This window comes from Schistocerca cancellata, chromosome 2 (assembly GCF_023864275.1).
Source record: "Schistocerca cancellata isolate TAMUIC-IGC-003103 chromosome 2, iqSchCanc2.1, whole genome shotgun sequence".
NCBI classification, from domain to species: Eukaryota; Metazoa; Arthropoda; class Insecta; order Orthoptera; family Acrididae; genus Schistocerca; species Schistocerca cancellata.
The window spans coordinates 773793685-773812109 of NC_064627.1; the positions used below are offsets into that span (position 1 = coordinate 773793685).

Genomic DNA, 18425 nt, shown 5'->3' on the forward strand with positions numbered 1-18425 from the left:
GAGGTCATCAGTCCCCTAGAACTTAGTACTACTTAAACCTAACTAACCTAAGGACATTACACACATCCATGCCCGAGGCAGGATTCGAACCTGCGACCGTAGCGGTCGCGCGGTTCCAGACTGAAGCACCTAGAACCGCTCGACCACACCGGCCGGCAGCTGTTAAGACTTTCAGATCGAGGAACAACACTCTAGAATCTCTCGAACGACGGTTTTGTAAGCCACCTCCTTCATTGGTAAGCTGCACTACCTGAGAATGCTGTCAATGAATTTCTGTTTGGCATTTTCCTTTCCTTCTGTTAGTGTTATGTGGTTGATTCATTTTAATCGCTTTGCACGCATGCATCCGGATATTTATCAGATGTGAATATTTCCTGTGATTGTTAGTCAAATCTTTGACCTGACAATAAAAAGTCTTACCGCCTACTTTTGCACATATTTTGCACTTGTTAATTTTGAGAATCAACTAGCAATCGCTAAACCAAGCGTCGATCCTCTACATGTTTCCTTGCATTTCGCTACAGTTTTCTTGCATTGCCGTATACTACATACATTATCAAGCGCGAACAACCTCATGAAGTTTCTGACATTAACCACTACGTCATGTACGTATTTAGAACGGTGACGGTTCTACAATACCCCTCTGGGGCACCCAGGAAGCTAGTTTTACGTCTGAATATTTCTCTTCCGTTCTATTGGCAAGGAAGTCTTCAATGTAATTGCAAAGCTGGTATTATGTTCCGTACGCTCGTATATTGTGAATTAATCGACAGTACGGAACGGCTTTCGGAAGTCAAAGAATCCGTCATCAGTCTGGGTGCCGGTATCTATTGCCTTCTGGATTTCGTGGATAAACAGAGCGAGTTGAATTTCACATTGAATCCGTGTTGGCTCCAACAGAGGAGATCTTCAGTCACCAGAAAGGTCATTATACGTGAGCAGAAAATGTGTTGAAAACGTCTCCAACAGTTATAGGCCTGAAGTCGTTTGCATTTGTCCGAGGCCCCTTCTTGAAACCAGGGATGGCCTAAGCATTTTTCCAATTCTATGGAACACTTAAATTCTCTGATAACTAACGACAAACTGTGTCCATAATAGCGGAGAGATCCTTCGCATACTCTAAGCAGAATTATTTAAGTACCCCATCAGGTCCAGTCGCCTTTCCTCTGTTAAGCGATTTTAGTTGGTATTCCTCAAAACCCATTTGCTCCAGACTGTGAATTGCACCATATACTCCACCACTCTTTCCTAATGAGGCAAAACTAATCATATACAGTAACTTCAAGAAGAACGTTTTCAAGAGGTGATGTCGATGAACGAGTAGTATTTTCGCAACTTTTCTGCTTCTGTTGAGATTCTAGGTTCATTAGTTTATTTCGACTCTTTCTTTGCAACATGAAGAGATTTTTCGTCCCTTATCTCTTGTGGCATATTGTTAGGCTTGAAGTCAATAGCTCAGTTTTTTGGAAACCTTTCTTTAATCTTTTTCCTTGTTTGGTAACTGGTTTTAGTAAAGCATTTATTTCATGGACGGTCACTATAAAACTGCTCGAAGGAGTAATTTATAGTGGTTGTGGTAATATTGTATCTGGTGAGTTGGAGAGGCCTACGTCAGGTTCATGACGTTGAGCACCTGTTTTTAGATAAGAGTGCATCATGAGCCTCTTAGATACGGCCAGGGGGAATTCATAATTACCACTAGCACTCGTGCAGCAGACAGTTGTGGTATTAGTTCCTCTTTCGACTTTACAGACACTGACCACTTGATGTTCCCCTCTTCCGTGTCGATATCTTAGGCGATTTCTTTTCTACGGTTAAGGAACCGACGGCCGAAGTGGCCGTGCGGTTCAAGGCGCTACAGTCTGGAACCGAGCGACCGCTACGATCGCTGGTTCGAATCCTCCCTCGCGCATGGATGTGTGTGATGTCCTTAGGTTAGTTAGGTTTAACTAGTTCTAAGTTCTAGGCGACTGATGACCTCAGCAGTTAAATCGCATAGTGCTCAGAGCCATTTGAACCATTTGGTTAAGGAACCATATTCGTCAACATCAACAGGCATTTAGTTTATGCTCGTCTATACTTTTTCCAGAATATCAGAAAGATTGTTCACATTTTCTCTATTCCTCTAGTCGTAATAGTACGCACATTTTCATGTTAGTGTGAGATGACGTTTCTAAAAAAAAAAAAAATTCAAATGGCTCGGAACACTATGGGACTTAACATCTGAGGTCATCAGTCCCCTAGAACTTAGAACTACTTAAACCTAACTAACCTATGGACATCACACACATCCGTGCCCGAGGCAGGATTCGAACCTGCGACCGTAGCAGCAGCGCGGTTTCGGACTGAAGCGCCTAGAAACACTTGGCCACCACGGCCGGCGTTTCTCAAAAGCGTAGAACCATTTCTTACCAGTCATCCTTCTCTTTACTGAGTGAATTATCAAGTAGTTCAAAAGCCAATTTCCTGACCTCCGGTACAGTAAGATCGAACACGTTATCTTCGAACTCTAAAATGATATTAAAAAGCTTTTCTTCAGTTGAAAGTGGTAATGCTGTTTGTCTACAATTCACTGATCCGTTGTTGCCACGTTTAATCCCCAAATAACTTCCTCTCAAATGTATCTTAGAAAAGTTTTCTATGATATTTCATATTTTCTGCAACATTCGTTCAGTTTTATTTTCCCTTCTTTAAAAACATCAAATGCACGTATCTTATTTTCTGTAGACCAGTTTTTATATTGGCTCCCAGCCATCGCACTGAAAATCTGTAAAGACGAAGGAGGAAAAAATACCATACCTATTATGAAGTGTCCACTTTCAATATCACCGCTGAAATTACTTTTCTTAGTTTGAGGATAATATGTCTCACAATTCTATTAAAATTTAGTCCAAACGCTTATTTTATTTTATGTGTTTGTCATTCCACAAGCTAAATAATTGATCGTATGACAATTATAGCGACACCAAATGGTACTTAAAAAACGCTAATATGTTTCTTACCTTAGTAACAGGACCTTTACGAAAAGTACAAAAATCGTATTACATGCAGATCGTCACTTTCCTGCTAAAGAAAATACAACACAAACTGAAACCATCATAGGAATGTTCCGTAGTTCAAACTACTCTCGTTAGTTGATGCGTAAGTACGACCGGTAAATTTCAAAATGTTCTAGTGCGATTTGAGAGCCAGTGCAATAAAAGCCACTTTCCCGTATTTATGACTATAAACTCACATGCAGCGATGGCGCCCATCTCGTTTCTCCGACATAAAATCCAACTCTAACCAAAAGTTACGTTTCTATTCACCTCTCGCTTCAAGTAGCATCCTGGGCGAATTACTGTGTGGACATTAGTATTGACTAGTACTAGGAGCTTGCCACAAACGCTCCGGCAGTTAATTAATTTTATCCTGAATCAATATTTTATTATTGTAATCTGAAATTAAGAATTCTATCCTCTGTAACTACGGGGCTGTGATTTTCTCTTCTCCATAATCAGCATATAATTTGTTATCGGGGTTGTTAAGGTATTTGTCTATCCGAATATACCCACAGATGCACTTAGGTAAACTAGTACGGATTGTCTCAATGGGAGTCCTGCAATTCTCCGTCCCATAGAGGAGATCGAAAACACAACACCCAGAAACGTCACGGAATCATTTGAGCCTCTGGATCAAGTCCTCGACCCGGCTCTGAACCAGAGGAATGCGATCAGTTCTGAGAGTATCTGTCTTCACTAATTCAGCCAGGCTCTCGTAGTAACTGAAAATGCTCTCTGAACCTAGGCAGCAGGCGTAATTCGTGTAGACAATAGCCATGATTTGCTGTAGGCTGCACCTAATGCGCTCAATAGGTCTCAGAGCCTGTTCCACATCTCTAAACAGAGCCCGCAACAAACGGAGGCCCACGAGAAAGACAGTCAGAGTCGCGTACGTCACAGCACATGATACTGCATTACGACTGCCAGCAGCCGTCTCTGACAGAGAGCGAGTAACCTTCAGACGAGTTTAATAATTCTTGACTCCGTGTTTAAATGAATGCAAGCTTTTGATAGCACACGACGAAGTTAAGACCCTTAGTGGGTACCTTTTCGATTATATATTTATTTGCGGTGAGCTTTTCCCGGTCCAGATTGTGGCGGGCAAGCATACTAGTGTGACTTCACAAGTTCGTTGTGTGGTCCGTATTTCCCGTGGGCCCCGAGCAGCCAAACGTGCTGCCACCGTCATTCGTTTTCTAGCTGCCTGCTGTCTCCCTGAGGGGATCCACTACCTCCTTACACTGGCGTTCCATATGATCCGCAGACCTACTTCCTGCAGATTTCCAGGAAATGGGGAAGTCCTAAAATGTATTTTTGAGGCGTAAGCGGACAGCCATGCAGCTGCTAACCATGCGGCTACTACCTACTTTCGCCTACCACCCTGAGATTCACTACCGCGCCTCCGTTCGTCGTTCACAATCAAGTGATTGTGAGCCGGCCAGGCCAGGCATACCGGAAGGCGCTGCGACATCGGGGATCCCAGGCATCGCTTTCGCCGCAGTTGCCGCAACGCCACCACGGCCGAGGGCAGCAGCCGGATGTCTGTCCACCGTGGCCAATGCAGGTTCCTATTGTTTCGGATAATGACCAGCACCCTCTGCATCCGCACGCAACAGACGGAGCCCCTACATATCTTTACCTGCGTTCCTTTCGGTTACATAGCACGATCCTTTCGGTTACATAGCACGAAATACATTTCTAGCCCGAACCGCGTGCTGTGCTTCAGGTCATCATTGATTCTTCAAGGATTGGAGCACTTCTGACTATTTACAGAAGTTGCTAGTGCAGTTTAAGTCAGGTGGCTGTAGTGTGAAACTACAAGTCAGATGACGCTACACTAAAACACACAAAACACGCAGACAATTAGAGAAATGTAAAGCACCACCAATACAGGCACTAAATGAACAGTTACATATTACCTCCAGGCAGGGCACTTGTGGGTGTAGCACCGCGTTGTGTCATTATGCGTTCAGTTTTTATGTACATAAAGATAGTTGCCTGCTGTAACTACGACTGGCCGCGGTGGTCTAGCGGTTCTGGCGCTGCAGTCCGGAACCGCGGGAATGCTACGGTCGCAGGTTCGAATCCTGCCTCGGGCATGGGTGTGTGTGATGTCCTTAGGTTAGTTAGGTTTAAGTAGTTCTAAGTTCTAGGGGACTTATGACCTAAGATGTTGAGTCCCATAATGCTCAGAGCCATTTGAACCATTTTTTTTTTTTGCTGTAACTACTTCTCTCTTTTTAAAATATTATTTGTGTACTTTGTTGACATTCGACACTGTAATATTAAAATTTTAGTTATAAGTATGTGCACCGGGTATCCGCAGATGTGGCAATATATCTTGCAAAAAGAACATTACGTACAGCTGTATGACAATCTTTAATGGGACACGACCAGCTTCGTGGCCTATAGCCACATTCAGTGTTTTGCTGTGCGCTCAGCGTGCCTAGTGTGTTGTTATTGTTAGCGGGGTCTGTCACTAGAATGTGCTGCATAGTTTATTCGTCCTTGCTTTTATGGAGGACGATGTCCGCAACATTCCGCCCTTTTATAACTGAGTAGCTGAATTTGGCGGGCAACACCGTTTTAATAGTGAAGGTTGGGTCACCTTTCTTTCCAAATCGATGTCTTTAATGACTTACTGTATTATGTACACCTGAGGATGTGGCTGTTGAATGCGAAACCGGTCGTGTCCCATTAAAGATTATCGTACAGCTGTACGCCGTGTTCTTTTTGGAAAATTAAGCTTTTATAAAGCAACAAATTAGGAGCCAAATCCGGTAATAAGTATAAACTTAACGTATCATTTAAATTCCTTTTTACAAAACCCAATGAACTTATAAATACATCTGTAAGTTTGTTAGTTCAAAGAAATTAGAACTGATCGGAGTGACGGATAACAAATACTTATGAGTTTGTCGTATAGAGTTTTCTCCTTTGTTTTTTATATTTTACTCACTGCAGTAAAATTTCAGGATGTCATAGTTATCTTCACAGTAATCTCAATTTGAAATGGGTATCAACTTTCACAGATGTTTTATTGTGTTGATAGTGTTGCGCCCTGTAGTTAATCTGTTAATGGCGACTACTCCCTTCTGCTTAAAACCAGAATTGCGAATCCACGGAGTACGCGCTTTTTGCTACTGGGTGGCCCAGTACCAAGTTCCTCTGAAGGTAACGTCCTCGTTACATGACGAAGAGCGCTCTTGATGAAAGAAGAGAAAACATAACATTCTTCTTTAGCCTTAACTGCGAGGAATCGATAGTAATCACAGTGCGGGAGGTATATACAGTGGGTGTGAACGGTTGCACGTTTTCGGCAAGCTGATGAGGGCGTCCACTGCCTTTTAAGCAAATGTGGCACGGTATCCACTGCAAACAGATTATTTATGGAGATCTTTTGATATCGTATGATGCCTTAGGATGTTCAGCACTACGTAGCTTGCAACTTTTCCCGAAGTTTCTTTTACAAGGTACAACAGATCACTTATGACATTGGTACATATCAGGACCCTGTCCATTTTTTTTAGCTCCGTTTTGTACAGTATGGGCTGGAAGGTAGGAAACGACTCAGCTGTTAACTCAGAGGTTTCTGTAGGTAGCTCAAATGGTTCAAATGGCTCTGAGCACTATGACACTTAACATTTGAAGTCATCAGTCCCCTGGAACGTAGAAGTAACTAAACCTAACTAATCTAAGGACATCACACACATCCATGCCCGAGGAAGGATTCGAACCCGCGACCGTAGCGGTCGCGCGGTTCCAGACTGAAGCGCCTGTGGGTCGCAAGAAGGATCGGTCCACGCTCTTCGTGACCTGCATGTACCGTTGCTTCACTAGTATGATAATCACATACTGAATGATGAACAGTAGTTTCAATGTCACTGTCACTGTCACTGTCACTGTCAATGTCAATGACACAAGTTAGTGAAATGATCGTGTGGCACTGATGGCCGCGTGTCCTCACCTCGGGAAGTTCGGCCGCAGTATGCCACAAAGATTACCCAGTAAACATGAAATTGACGTTGGACTGGAAAATACCCCACGATCTTATCATATAGTACGATGTTGATAATAATTTCTTCTCCTAACGTGCCTTATTCTCCACAAGATGTTGTGATCTGGATATTTTCTATTGCAAAACATCATTTAATGACGGTATTACTCTATTTTCAGCGTGAATTTTGAACTTACAAGTTTCAGTCTCGAGTTCAGTGGTGGGACCCCAATTCTGCGTGTATAACGGTATCGGTGTTGCTCTAATGTAGCCCGCACAGACACGCAAACATGCGGGAGTCATATAGCATGCAATCAGATTATGTCTTGTTACTTCTTAAAAGATTGTAACGGTGAAGGATTGCCCCTCAATCCGTACAAGATCGTGCTTTTAAGATATTAATAATTTTGAAGATTTTTTGATCTCGTTAACATGTCCCTGCCATGGATGTTGATCGTCAAGCCACATGAACAAACATTAAACGTGCAGGGACGCAGGGATATTGTTGTTGTCGATTTGTAAGCATAAGGGGCAGTCACATGTAAACGCGTCAGATGGGAAAAAGTAAGTAAACTACTTACATTTCGAAAGTAATCGCCAATAAATTTATTGGTCAAGACGGTCAATGCCTTCGTGGAAAAATGTTTGTGGTTGCATACGGAACCATGATTGTACTCAGGCATACACCGCTTCGTTCGAAGCAAATCTACGGCCACGAATGTGCTTACTCAGGGCTCGAAAAATGTGACAATCGCACGGGGCGATATCGGGACTGTTTGGACGATGTGTAAGGGCTTCCCAGCGAAACTTCTGCAGCATGATCAACACTACCTTGGCGACATGTGGCGAGCTCTATCCTGCAATAGAATGATGCAGTCCACAAACATTCCTGAGCGTTTGTACTTGATGGTACGCTTCTATTTCTGCAACGTGTCAGCATACCTTTGTGCGATAACTGTGGCACCCTTCTTCCAGAAAATCAATAGGGAGCTGTCCTGGCAGCCCCTCTTCGGACGAAGAGGTTGAAACACGTATATTGTGTGGCGGCGATGGAGAGGCATTGCACAGAGTCTCTGACCAGAGAGCATATAGTCAGTTCAGTTGCGACAGAGTAATAGCGAGCCGCGAGAGTAAGCAGTTTGTTGCGAGATGCAGTAGTAGTGAGTAGCAAGCCGCGAGAGTATGCAGTCGGTTGAGAGTTTGCAGTGCAGCTGCATGTAGGCAGTCAGTGCTAGTAGCGCGCGAGAGATAGTCGAGTTGTGTGACGAGTCGGCGGACGCGGACATGGCTCTGGTCAAGATTCAGGACGAGGTATATTTTTAAATAAGGTAATGAGCTAATAATGTATTGTAATGGATCTTAAGTGTAATTAATTTGTTGAAGAATGGCCCCAATAATAATTTTGTTTTCAAACTAAGCATTTTTAACAAACAATCCTCTTTTACAATAATATTTCCCTTGCATTTCCTTAAAGAAAAGTTTTTACTTAAATTCAAAGAATTTTTACGAAGCATTTCCTCCAAGCTATAAAAAAAAAAAAGAGCAGATCCAGTTTTACTGAGGTAAGAATTTGAGTTTAATCAGGGCCCAAAGACCGATATTTCGGTTTATTTGCGTTTCATTGTCATTGAGATTTCATTCATTTCTTATTAAATTGACTTTCATTTTTCGAAGGGGTTACACTTAGCACGATTGTAATTGTCATTTCAGATTATCGTCATTTTAGAAAATTTCTCTGGGAGGTTACACTATTGTCTTTCTTCTCTTACATTATTGTGGGAGGTTACATTTGGCTCCATTTATATTAAATAATTGTCTTACGAAATTTCTGTGGGAAGGTTTCAAGGTTCATGCCGGGGTACAACCATGGTTCAACAGCTAACCGCAAACATTTTTCCATGAAGTCATTGACCGTCTGCTTTTGCAGTGGGATGAATACATTAACAGTATACATAAGAAACACATTTTTACCGTATGTCTCGTTTTCATTTGACTGTCCCATTTCCATTGCATCTGGGGCTATCCTGTATCTGGCGAAAACGGCAGTTGACATTTCCCAGGTACTACTTCCATTCCTCTATCGTTAAAAGCATATGTTATCTAGTGAACACGTTTCCATGAAGAGCTCAGGACGTAGCCCTCTAATTTTCTCTTGGAATAAATCATAAAGTCATTTGCACATTGTAGGAATGTGACAGAATACCGTAATCTTCAGTCAGTATCCTGTGTATCAGTGTATCAGTGTACAATTTTAAAAGTAGCGAACGTGAAGGGCCTTCCTCGGTAAACCTTTGTCCACGGGTTCTGGTAATCGCGTAAGCATCCGCATTCTTGGTCTTATGTTGCTATAGCATAGATAGCAGTGGCACCAGATGAGGTATACTCATATCAGACAAGACTTGTAGAAAAGTAAGAATTACGAAGTCGCCATAGTCACCTGTAATATCCAAGAGCGCTACGATTGTACGAGAATTATCAGTTAAGATCATCTTCTTCTCTGTCACAAATGTCCAAAGTGCTCCAATAGAACTGAGATTCTTACGGAAACCAAATACTCCGTTATGAAGGCCGGTACTGTCTTCTAAAAACCATTTCAGTCTGTCCCCAATCACGTTGCATATGCGTTTGAAGCGCAGAATGCAGTTCGCAGAAACCAGGTTCTTACCTGTTATGGACACAATCAAGACAATGACTGGCCTCCACTACTGAGGTACAAAAGTATTAATGAATAAATCTTTAAGAATATCTGCAAACTTTTACTTTCCAAGGAAGCTTGAATATCATGGAGTTAATAATGTTAGCTGTTCCATGTGTTGTATTTTTCTTTGATAGGCTATGTAGTAGTCATTAAAACTGAAATGTCTGTCTAATTTAAAGGTAGAGTTATGAACGAACTGCTGCTGGAAATTACAATGTACAACAACATAAAAGGATCACTTTTTCGAAACTCTGTAATTTTCTCCCATTGCAACGCACAAGTTCGCATTTTGGCTGAAAGGTGCCTACACCCTTTATCTGTAATAGTGCAAACGGGTGGCATTCTGCGATGTCAGCCTCGGGCTCGGCAATGCTTCAAACAGCAAGACCTGAACGTATGCGAAAAAGGTCAGCCGGCCGCGGTGGTCTAGCGGTTCTGGCGCTGCCGTCCGGAACCGCGGGACTGCTACGGTCGCCGGTTCGAATCCTGCCTCGGGCATGGGTGTGTGTGATGTCCTTAGGTTGGTTAGGTTTAAGTAGTTCTAAGTTCTAGGGGACTTTTGACCTAAGATGTTGAGTCCCATAGTGCTCAGAGCCATTTGAACCATTTTTGAAAAAGGTCACACAATAAGTTCATGCGAGTTGTAAGGTGGGTTAATGATGGTAAATTGGCACCAAATTCCACCACAGTTGTGCTCAACGCCATCGATTTCACATTCCCTCTTACCCACATTTCACCCCGATATGAAGCCTCTGCGGTGTAGGTCAGAACCACGACACCCAGCTTTAAAATCAAGAAGTTTTCGTATGTGTGACCGAGGAAAAGACTTCAGACACAGTGTCCTGTACCGACACGAAAAGCCTCTCGAGATGGCATAATGGGTGTAAACGAAACTACTGCTTCTCATGGCGCGTTGCTTCACACACACATCGCGGTCGAATATGACAGTTCGCAGACGGATGAGTAATAGGACGACGTTCTTAGCAAATTTGGCCATTGCTGTCAGCCCATGGGCGTTTCATCCCTACTCTAAGGACATCGCAGGGCTGCAACCCCACCGAACGTGGTCTCACTGCTTTGAATTGTAGGGTGACATAAATTTTTGCTGTGCTTTAGAGAGTAGAACCACTCGGAACTATTCAAAGCCAATCGACAAAACTTGTACGTGACCCGAAGCAGAAAAATATTTTTACGCTTTTTCGTCTCTTATTTTTGGTGCCCTCCTGTCCAGTTATAACACTGCAACTGGATTTACGTAGCTTATACAATCAAATACCAAGTTTGGCTTATTACGTACTATGCCCCAACAGAACAAAGTAGTCCTGTCACGGAAAAGCCACGTATAGCACTTCTGTTCGCTACTGCTATACCATAACCTTAAAGTTGGAGACAGGTCGTGAAACAAAACTATCTTGTTAAAGCAGTTATGGTATAACGCAGCAGAGCAGTGTTACCCTCTGAGAGGAATTTTGTTATGTTGACCGTGTTGTACCTAACGGAGGTGGCTTATCGGAAGTGGAAGTCAGAATTACGTAAATATTCAGACAGTAACAAACAATAATTTACTTATCCACACTGTTCAAACAACAACAAATAAAAAAACGGTCGCCTGCCTAATTAGGCAAGATAATGATTGACATTCTTGTTCAAGAAAATAAGTATGAGTAACTTTAACGGACAAACACAACCTATACTTTGCCACACGCGAGTGCAATGAACTCTTGCACCTGAATGCAGAACAAACTATTTGCATAACTATAGCCTTATAACACTACACACTATTACTTTCAGGGTTTATTCAAACTGAATGGTCTTTATAACATTACTATTAATATTCACTGAAGAATCATAAATTGGACATAAGGTTCAGTATTACTTTTCAAACATTTTCCTAGCTGACATAAAATTGTAAATGTAGTTCACTGCAAAATTATGAACTGGCCACAGGTTAAGTCTCTCTCAGCTAAATACTTTTCTATTTAGAATGAAAGGTAAATGGAATTCATTAACGGGTTACTGCTCACTGTCTTTTAAATAACGAAATTATTGTTTTCATAGATAGTGGTCCTTCTATTAATTGTTATTTATCATGAGCATAAAGGATAACCTGTGGTTCCTATTACACTATTAATATGCACTTTCAATACACAAAGGAAACAAGTGCTTAGCAAGCATGAATATATAACTTTCCACAATTGCAGTTTTCAACTTTACTACAGAGAGACACAAAATTGACATATTTGTAAGATACTGACTCACATTCTGCGATTTACGACAGGCAGCAATATGATCATTTATTAAGCAAAAATTTATAAGCCTCATATTTAAGAACTTTTAATTTTGAAGTTGGCAACAACATATTAATAAGCAGTTTTAATAGTAAAATTATTATGAGCAAGCATCATTTACTTTAACTCATTCTCTTGCCACCTAAACTTTAACTTTCTTTTTACTATGTTCAAGAGGCATTAATTAGTAAAACACTGGGCTTTAATGTTCTTTCAGTAAGGACACTCGGTAATCACTTTAGTTCAAACGGAGAGGAACCTGAGAGGTGTTATGATAAGGGAAAAAAATCGAGGTAGGTAAATAAATTCAGTTATAAATTACCTTATATTTGACCACACTAACACGTGCAATAAGCTGATTCTTCACTGTACATTACTATAGTGTTCCACTACAGTGATTGCGCAATGTGGTGGCGATTGCATGTTGTTAGGTGGATTTGCAGGTAGAATTGCTGGAAGCTGTCATTTCTTGGTGGCGATGATAGATACGAATTTCAGAATAGTTCCAACTCTTTATCCATCCATTCGAGGCATTGGAAAGCGCCAGGAAAAGCCTCTCTCGGAACCAGCACAATATACAGCTTTCACATGGGCAGTTCACAGTTTGGTAGCTCGTCCCCGACTGACTCTTGGTTCCACCTTTTCTACCTAGGCCAACCACAATTTGCGCGCCCTACACAGTTCCGTTCCCGAGGGGAACCTCAACAGCTTTTACATACAAAACAACTAAGGACCCTAAGTGAGGATCAGCAATTACATAACAACAGCCAAACATATTAATTAAAACAGAACATTTGCATATATTGGTATTTCTACAAAAAATTATTTAAACAAAATTCCAAATATATATATAGTAAGTTTTGTCTCCCTCCAAATGAGACAAAGAATTTAAATGAAGGAAAGAGCGAACACTTTTGTGCTAGCAATGCAATCAAACAATATTTACAATATCTTAATGATAGAAGGTAGAACAGACAAAACAGAAAAATTTATGTCAGTAGATGTATCGAGCTCTGGTGTTACACAGTGACCAGGGCGGGGGGGTTCGACATCTTTGTTGAACGCGTTAAAAATGTGCTGTCAGATACTTTGACAACAATTGAGCCTTGAGGCTGTTCTAGCTCCTGAGAGTTAGGCAACGCCTTCGATACCCTTAGGTGAAATTTGCCTAATTCCAGGCGCTAGAGCAGTCGAAAGGCAGAACTGATGTTTCTGACAGGTTGATTTTTAACGTGCTGAACAGAGGTGCACGGGTGGCAACTAGGGTGTTGCATTACCAGATGGTCTTAAGACACTTGACCACTTTACTGACTCATTTGTTAATGTCGAATCCTGTCGTGAACACGTCATAGGAGGGCGCCGGAAAGAAGGGATGAAAAAGCGTAAAATCACTTTTCTGTTTCGAATCACGTTCAAATTTCGTCGAACTGCTTTGAACGGTCCCTAGTAGTTCGATCCGGTACGGTACAGCAAAAATTCTGTCTCGTTATACTCCAAAGGCCTTTTCATGTCGATTCTGAGCGACGCTGGGACAGAAACGTTTTCCTCGGCCACCCATACGAAAATGGCGTGACTTTGTCACTGAGTGTCGGGATTCTGACTTTCATCGCAGCGGCATCAAAACAAGGATGAAATGTGGGTAAGAGAGGGTGTGGCGACCTTCCCATCATGTGACACGTCCATAATGGCGTTGGGATCAATTGTGATGAAATTTGTTGCCTATGGGACGTCAATAACCCACCATAAACCTCACATGAACTTGTGAGTTGTGGTCTTTTTTCCGCAGGTGTCGACACCTTGCTGCCTGAAGAGTGGCCGAGCCGGATGGTGAAGTCGCAGAGTGCCAGCTTTTGCAATGTGAGAAAGAAAGGCTGCAGATAACTTTGGACCGAATTTCAAACTTTTATGTCGCAATGGGAGACAGTTATTAGGTTTCGAAAAGGTGATACTTTAATTCTGTTGGGCATTTTAGTTTGCTCACTGATATTGTGTGAGACGTCAGGTGGCCTCAGTTCATCCATGAATTACTCTGCGTTTTCTGTACTTGCTTGCATTATGTTATTTTCCTTTTCTCGAAAAACGCCATTGAAGAAATACTTGGCGCAGTTTCATGATCCATCCTCTCTCTTTTGCTTTAGTACAACATTCCTTGCTATAGCTGGCATCTGAACAATGGTTATAAAATTCTGATAAGTGGAATCGGCCTCGGAATACCTTGACAACAATCCATCTCTTACCTGCAACGCGCGAGCGTATGGAAGTCCACCAGGGATTGCGATAGTGACAATTAAGATTCAAGTATGTATTCGTGGGCGTTTTATCATAGGCTGCTCTAAGGGCAGCGCTCTCAGACTAAACATACGTGGCTAGTAAATTGGTACAGGTCATTTATTGTTGTTTAGAGCCCATGCCAATTTGTATTCTATCAATTAAGCCCACCGTCACTTGAACGGCCAGACTGATGAGCAACAGGAACGGCCAGAGAAATTTTTTTAATAAAATAATTAGTCCCATAGGTGTCAGAGAGCGGCATCAGTCGATAGAAGATGCTAAAGCGTTGGTAGCAGAAGGTTGCCGTTGAAATGGAGTACCTAATCCGGTAGTCTGTTTTATATTACGCAAATCTAAATCTGAATGATCAGTGGAACGTGCTAGCCAATTCCCACTAAAGATATTCATACGATCGCTCCACGTGTTTTAAATCGTCAAGGAAGAGACATTTCTTCGATAACTGATTGTGCAGATGAGACCAAGTAGCTTCGGAAAGGTGGCTGTGGATATATGATCTTAATATTCCTGTTATCCACAACTACATAATATCAAGTGATACAATATCTAAATACGCATTATGTAACTGGAAATCTTGGGGGAACTGAGACTATGATTTTTCCACAACAACGGCGACTCCACCATAGCCGTCACATCTGCTGTCTCGTACCTTAATTTTGAACTGACGGTCCCTTAATTTGTCGGTTAACCAAGTTTTAGAGATTCACGCAGTATTTGCACGAATATCAGTCATGATAGCCATCAAGTTATTATATTTATGCACTTTCACTGGAGTGCGCCGCACGAATCGTACCTTCGTATTCTCCGCAGCGTTCACAATGGAAGAGCAAAATCCATCAGCGAAAAATGCGACCAGCATTGTCGAGGGGGTAACCATTAGTTACATGCGACTATTGCGGGTGACGTCACATACAGTTAGTAGCAGGTCGCACTCATTTAGTAGCAGGTGCAATGAACGGTAGAACACTTTATCATCCTTGTGAAAAATTATAAATAACAACATTAAACAGCTAGAATACTTAAAAAATCAGGTAGTAGTAGAAAATGAACAGCGACAATAACGAAGAAAACACTTGAACTTGTATTTTGTGATATATTGGACAATAAAAAAACTTTCAACTTAGAAATTAAAAAAGAACTACTATTTATGTCTCGTTATTTGCACAATAAATGTGAACGTCATTCAAATATACAGACACCATTAACGTCTGTATAATAACATTTCAAATTACAGGAAGGAAGTAATACTCTTTTGAATGACGACGAGTCTAGTAATATCGACACGCCTTAAAGTTACAATACTTGGGGAACTGCAGAAACCGTAACATGGAAAAAGAAGGTAATGACGAACAATTTGCAGCTGTTGAGCTTCGAGAATATTTGGAAAGTAAAAAGAATATGAGAAATAAAAAGAAAAATTTATCCGACTGAATGTCATAAACGGTTAAAGCACTTCCACTTTGCGGTACCAAATTGAAGCCGGCCGCGGTGGTCTCGCTGTTCTAGGCGCGCAGTCCGGAACCGCGCGACTACTACGGTCGCAGGTTCGAATCCTGCCTCGGGCATGGATGTGTGTGATGTCCTTAGGTTAGTTAGGTTTAAGTAGTTCTAAGTTCTAGGGGACTGATGACCACAGCTGTTAAGTCCTATAGTGCTCAGAGCCATTTGAACCATTTTTGAACCAAATTGAAATCGAAAGAAAGATACCTGACATGTAACTGCAACAGAAATGAGGATCGCTAATGAATCATCAAAATCCATTTCAGTGGTGGTGGCACAGGGAGGATACAGCTACAGGCCTGAAGACAAATAAGCAGCATCTGTACCGAAATCGGTCCCTTGCCCTTTTTGAAATCAATTTTTTATATTTAAAGTGAGTTCGTATGTTCTTCCATTACGAAGTGAAATTAATTATTAAATTACATTCGTATGCCTTAAAATAGATGAGGCTCCTTTGGTACAACAGGCTTTTTAAATGACATGCTTTACCTGGTTAATTCAAGAAAAAGTGTAAATTTCTCGTGAGGCATTCGAAGACACCGGGCTGGAAAAAGAAAATTTTGAAAATATCACCTTCGTTAAAGTCTGCGAACAGAGTCTGGAACTCTACATCATCATGTCTTTTGGACTGTAGGTTGTTTTCCAAAAATCACTTCCGTCAACTTTTCTTCTTTTCCCTTTCATGAAACAGCGCAAAAGCAACAATCTCATCGTCGTCACTCATTTCTTCGCTGTCACTTGGTGCTGAAGCGAGAATTGGACCGTTGTCCTCAGTTTGAGACAGTACATTGGGAGAACATAACATGACGCTTCCTTCCGGCGCTGTTGATCCTAGTCAGTGAACGCATCCCTCCAACCCCCTCCCCAACTCCACCCGTCAGATAATGTAAACAGTGTAACGCTTTTGCCAGTTGCGGCGCCCGCCGGTGAACGCTTTACCTCGTGGGAACGATTCCGCGCGGAACGCAGCCACTATGTGACCACTTCAGTAGCTCCAACCGACATACTATAACGGCTCTTTAGTTTGTCAAAGGAAAATATTTAACAAAAATACTAATCCAACTAGTGTTACTCTTTGCTTTCAGGGTGTACCTTTCACTGTCCTGTAATATCATTTGTCATAAATTCACAGTGAATACCAGACATATGAAGGGAACAATGTTGAAAAATGAGAATGGCTAGGTAAAGAATTACAAACAATTCATTCTTTTTAGTAACGAATTTTATTCGTTGTGTTCATCATACTATACAAGACGCATTCACACATAATAAATACAGCTTGGTCAACTATTTATATAGCTTAGCCCAGGATAGCCTTGCCATAGGCAAGGGGGGCAGCGTACTTAGCAATGGCCGGGGCAGCGTAGGCCACAGGGGCGGCGATCTTAGCGACGGCGGGGGCGGCGTAGGCGACGGGGGCGGCCACCTTGGCGACGACGGGGGCGGGGTGGGCAGCGGCCTCCCTGTGCACGACGGCGTTGAAGCCGTTGACGGGGTCGGCGGTGTAGTCGACGGTGCGGATGGAGCCGTCGGGCTCGACCAGGCTGTAGCTGCCCTGGACGACGTCACCGCTGCGGCTCTCCTGCTGGTTCTTGGAGTCACCGGTGAGGGCGTCCTGCACGCTGTAGGCGTAGCTGTACTGGGGGTTGGGGTCGTACTCGGCGGCCACGGCTGCAGGGGCGGCGACGGCGACGGGGGCGGCTCTCACGGCGGGGGCGACGGCCAGGGGGGCGGCACGCAGCGCGGGGGCGGCGTATGCCACGGGAGCAGCACGAAGGGCTGGGGCGGCGTACGCCACGGGGGCGGCGTAAGCGCGGGCGGCGATGGCTGGGCCGGGGGCGACGACGGCGGGGGCGCCCAGGAAACCCGCACGGGCTACGGCCACGAAGGCGGCGAGGACGATCAGCTGAAACACACAGGAATTCTGTCAGTTATAGTGTCTACCTTTCTTTGCTTGTGAGGCAGTGGTTCTTTGCACGTTCTTCGGCGGAGCTTCAAAAACTAGGTCAGGAGGTGTAGTTATTTGGCTATGGATAGAGAAGTGGGGCCATTGGTGTTTTAAAGATCCGTTTTATAGCTGTCGTGTGAAAGGTTCTTGACCATTTTAAGTCTATCAGGACAGTCATAAATGGCTCTGAGCACTATGGGACTTAACTTCTGAGGTCATCAGTCCCCTAGAACTTAGAACTACTTAAACCTAAGGACATCACACACATCCACGCCCGAGGCAGGATTCGAACCTGCGACCGTAGGGCCTAGAACCGCTCGGCTACTCCGGCTGGCTATCAGGACAGTCATCATTACAGTATTGCGGTGGTGTTTAACATGTTTCTAATCCACATTACCTCTAAAAACGATGACGACTGTTCAAACCCTCGTCCGGCCTTCCTGATTTAAATTTTCCGTGATTTCCCTAAATCTCTTCAGGCAAATGCTGAGAATGTAACTAAAAATTAGTTACATAGTACTGTCGTTTCTTCGACGTTAATTTTATAACGATGGTGCAGAATAAAAGGAAATTCTGTTGTACAGTGAATATAGAATGTGCAGTGTCCTAGCACCTTGTCTAGTACGGTCAGCGTTACTTTCCTTTCTTATGCAATCATTGGGTG

At 42.7% G+C, this 18425-nt stretch overlaps 1 protein-coding gene across 5 annotated transcripts in view; it reads right to left on the reverse strand.

The window, feature by feature from the left end:
* LOC126162616 (cuticle protein 21-like) overlaps positions 1-18425 on the reverse strand; it is a 190936-nt gene that overhangs the window by 68744 nt on the left and 103767 nt on the right. For 3 of the 5 annotated variants that reach the window (XM_049919232.1, XM_049919231.1, XM_049919230.1), the window contains exon 2: positions 17058-17719. The exons of the other annotated variants lie outside the window; for them this stretch is intronic. In XM_049919232.1, the coding sequence (XP_049775189.1) occupies positions 17114-17719 (606 nt within the window). In that variant the 3' untranslated portion in view covers positions 17058-17113. Of the gene's footprint in view, positions 1-17057; positions 17720-18425 lie in introns of those variants that run through there. 5 annotated transcript variants of the gene reach the window in all.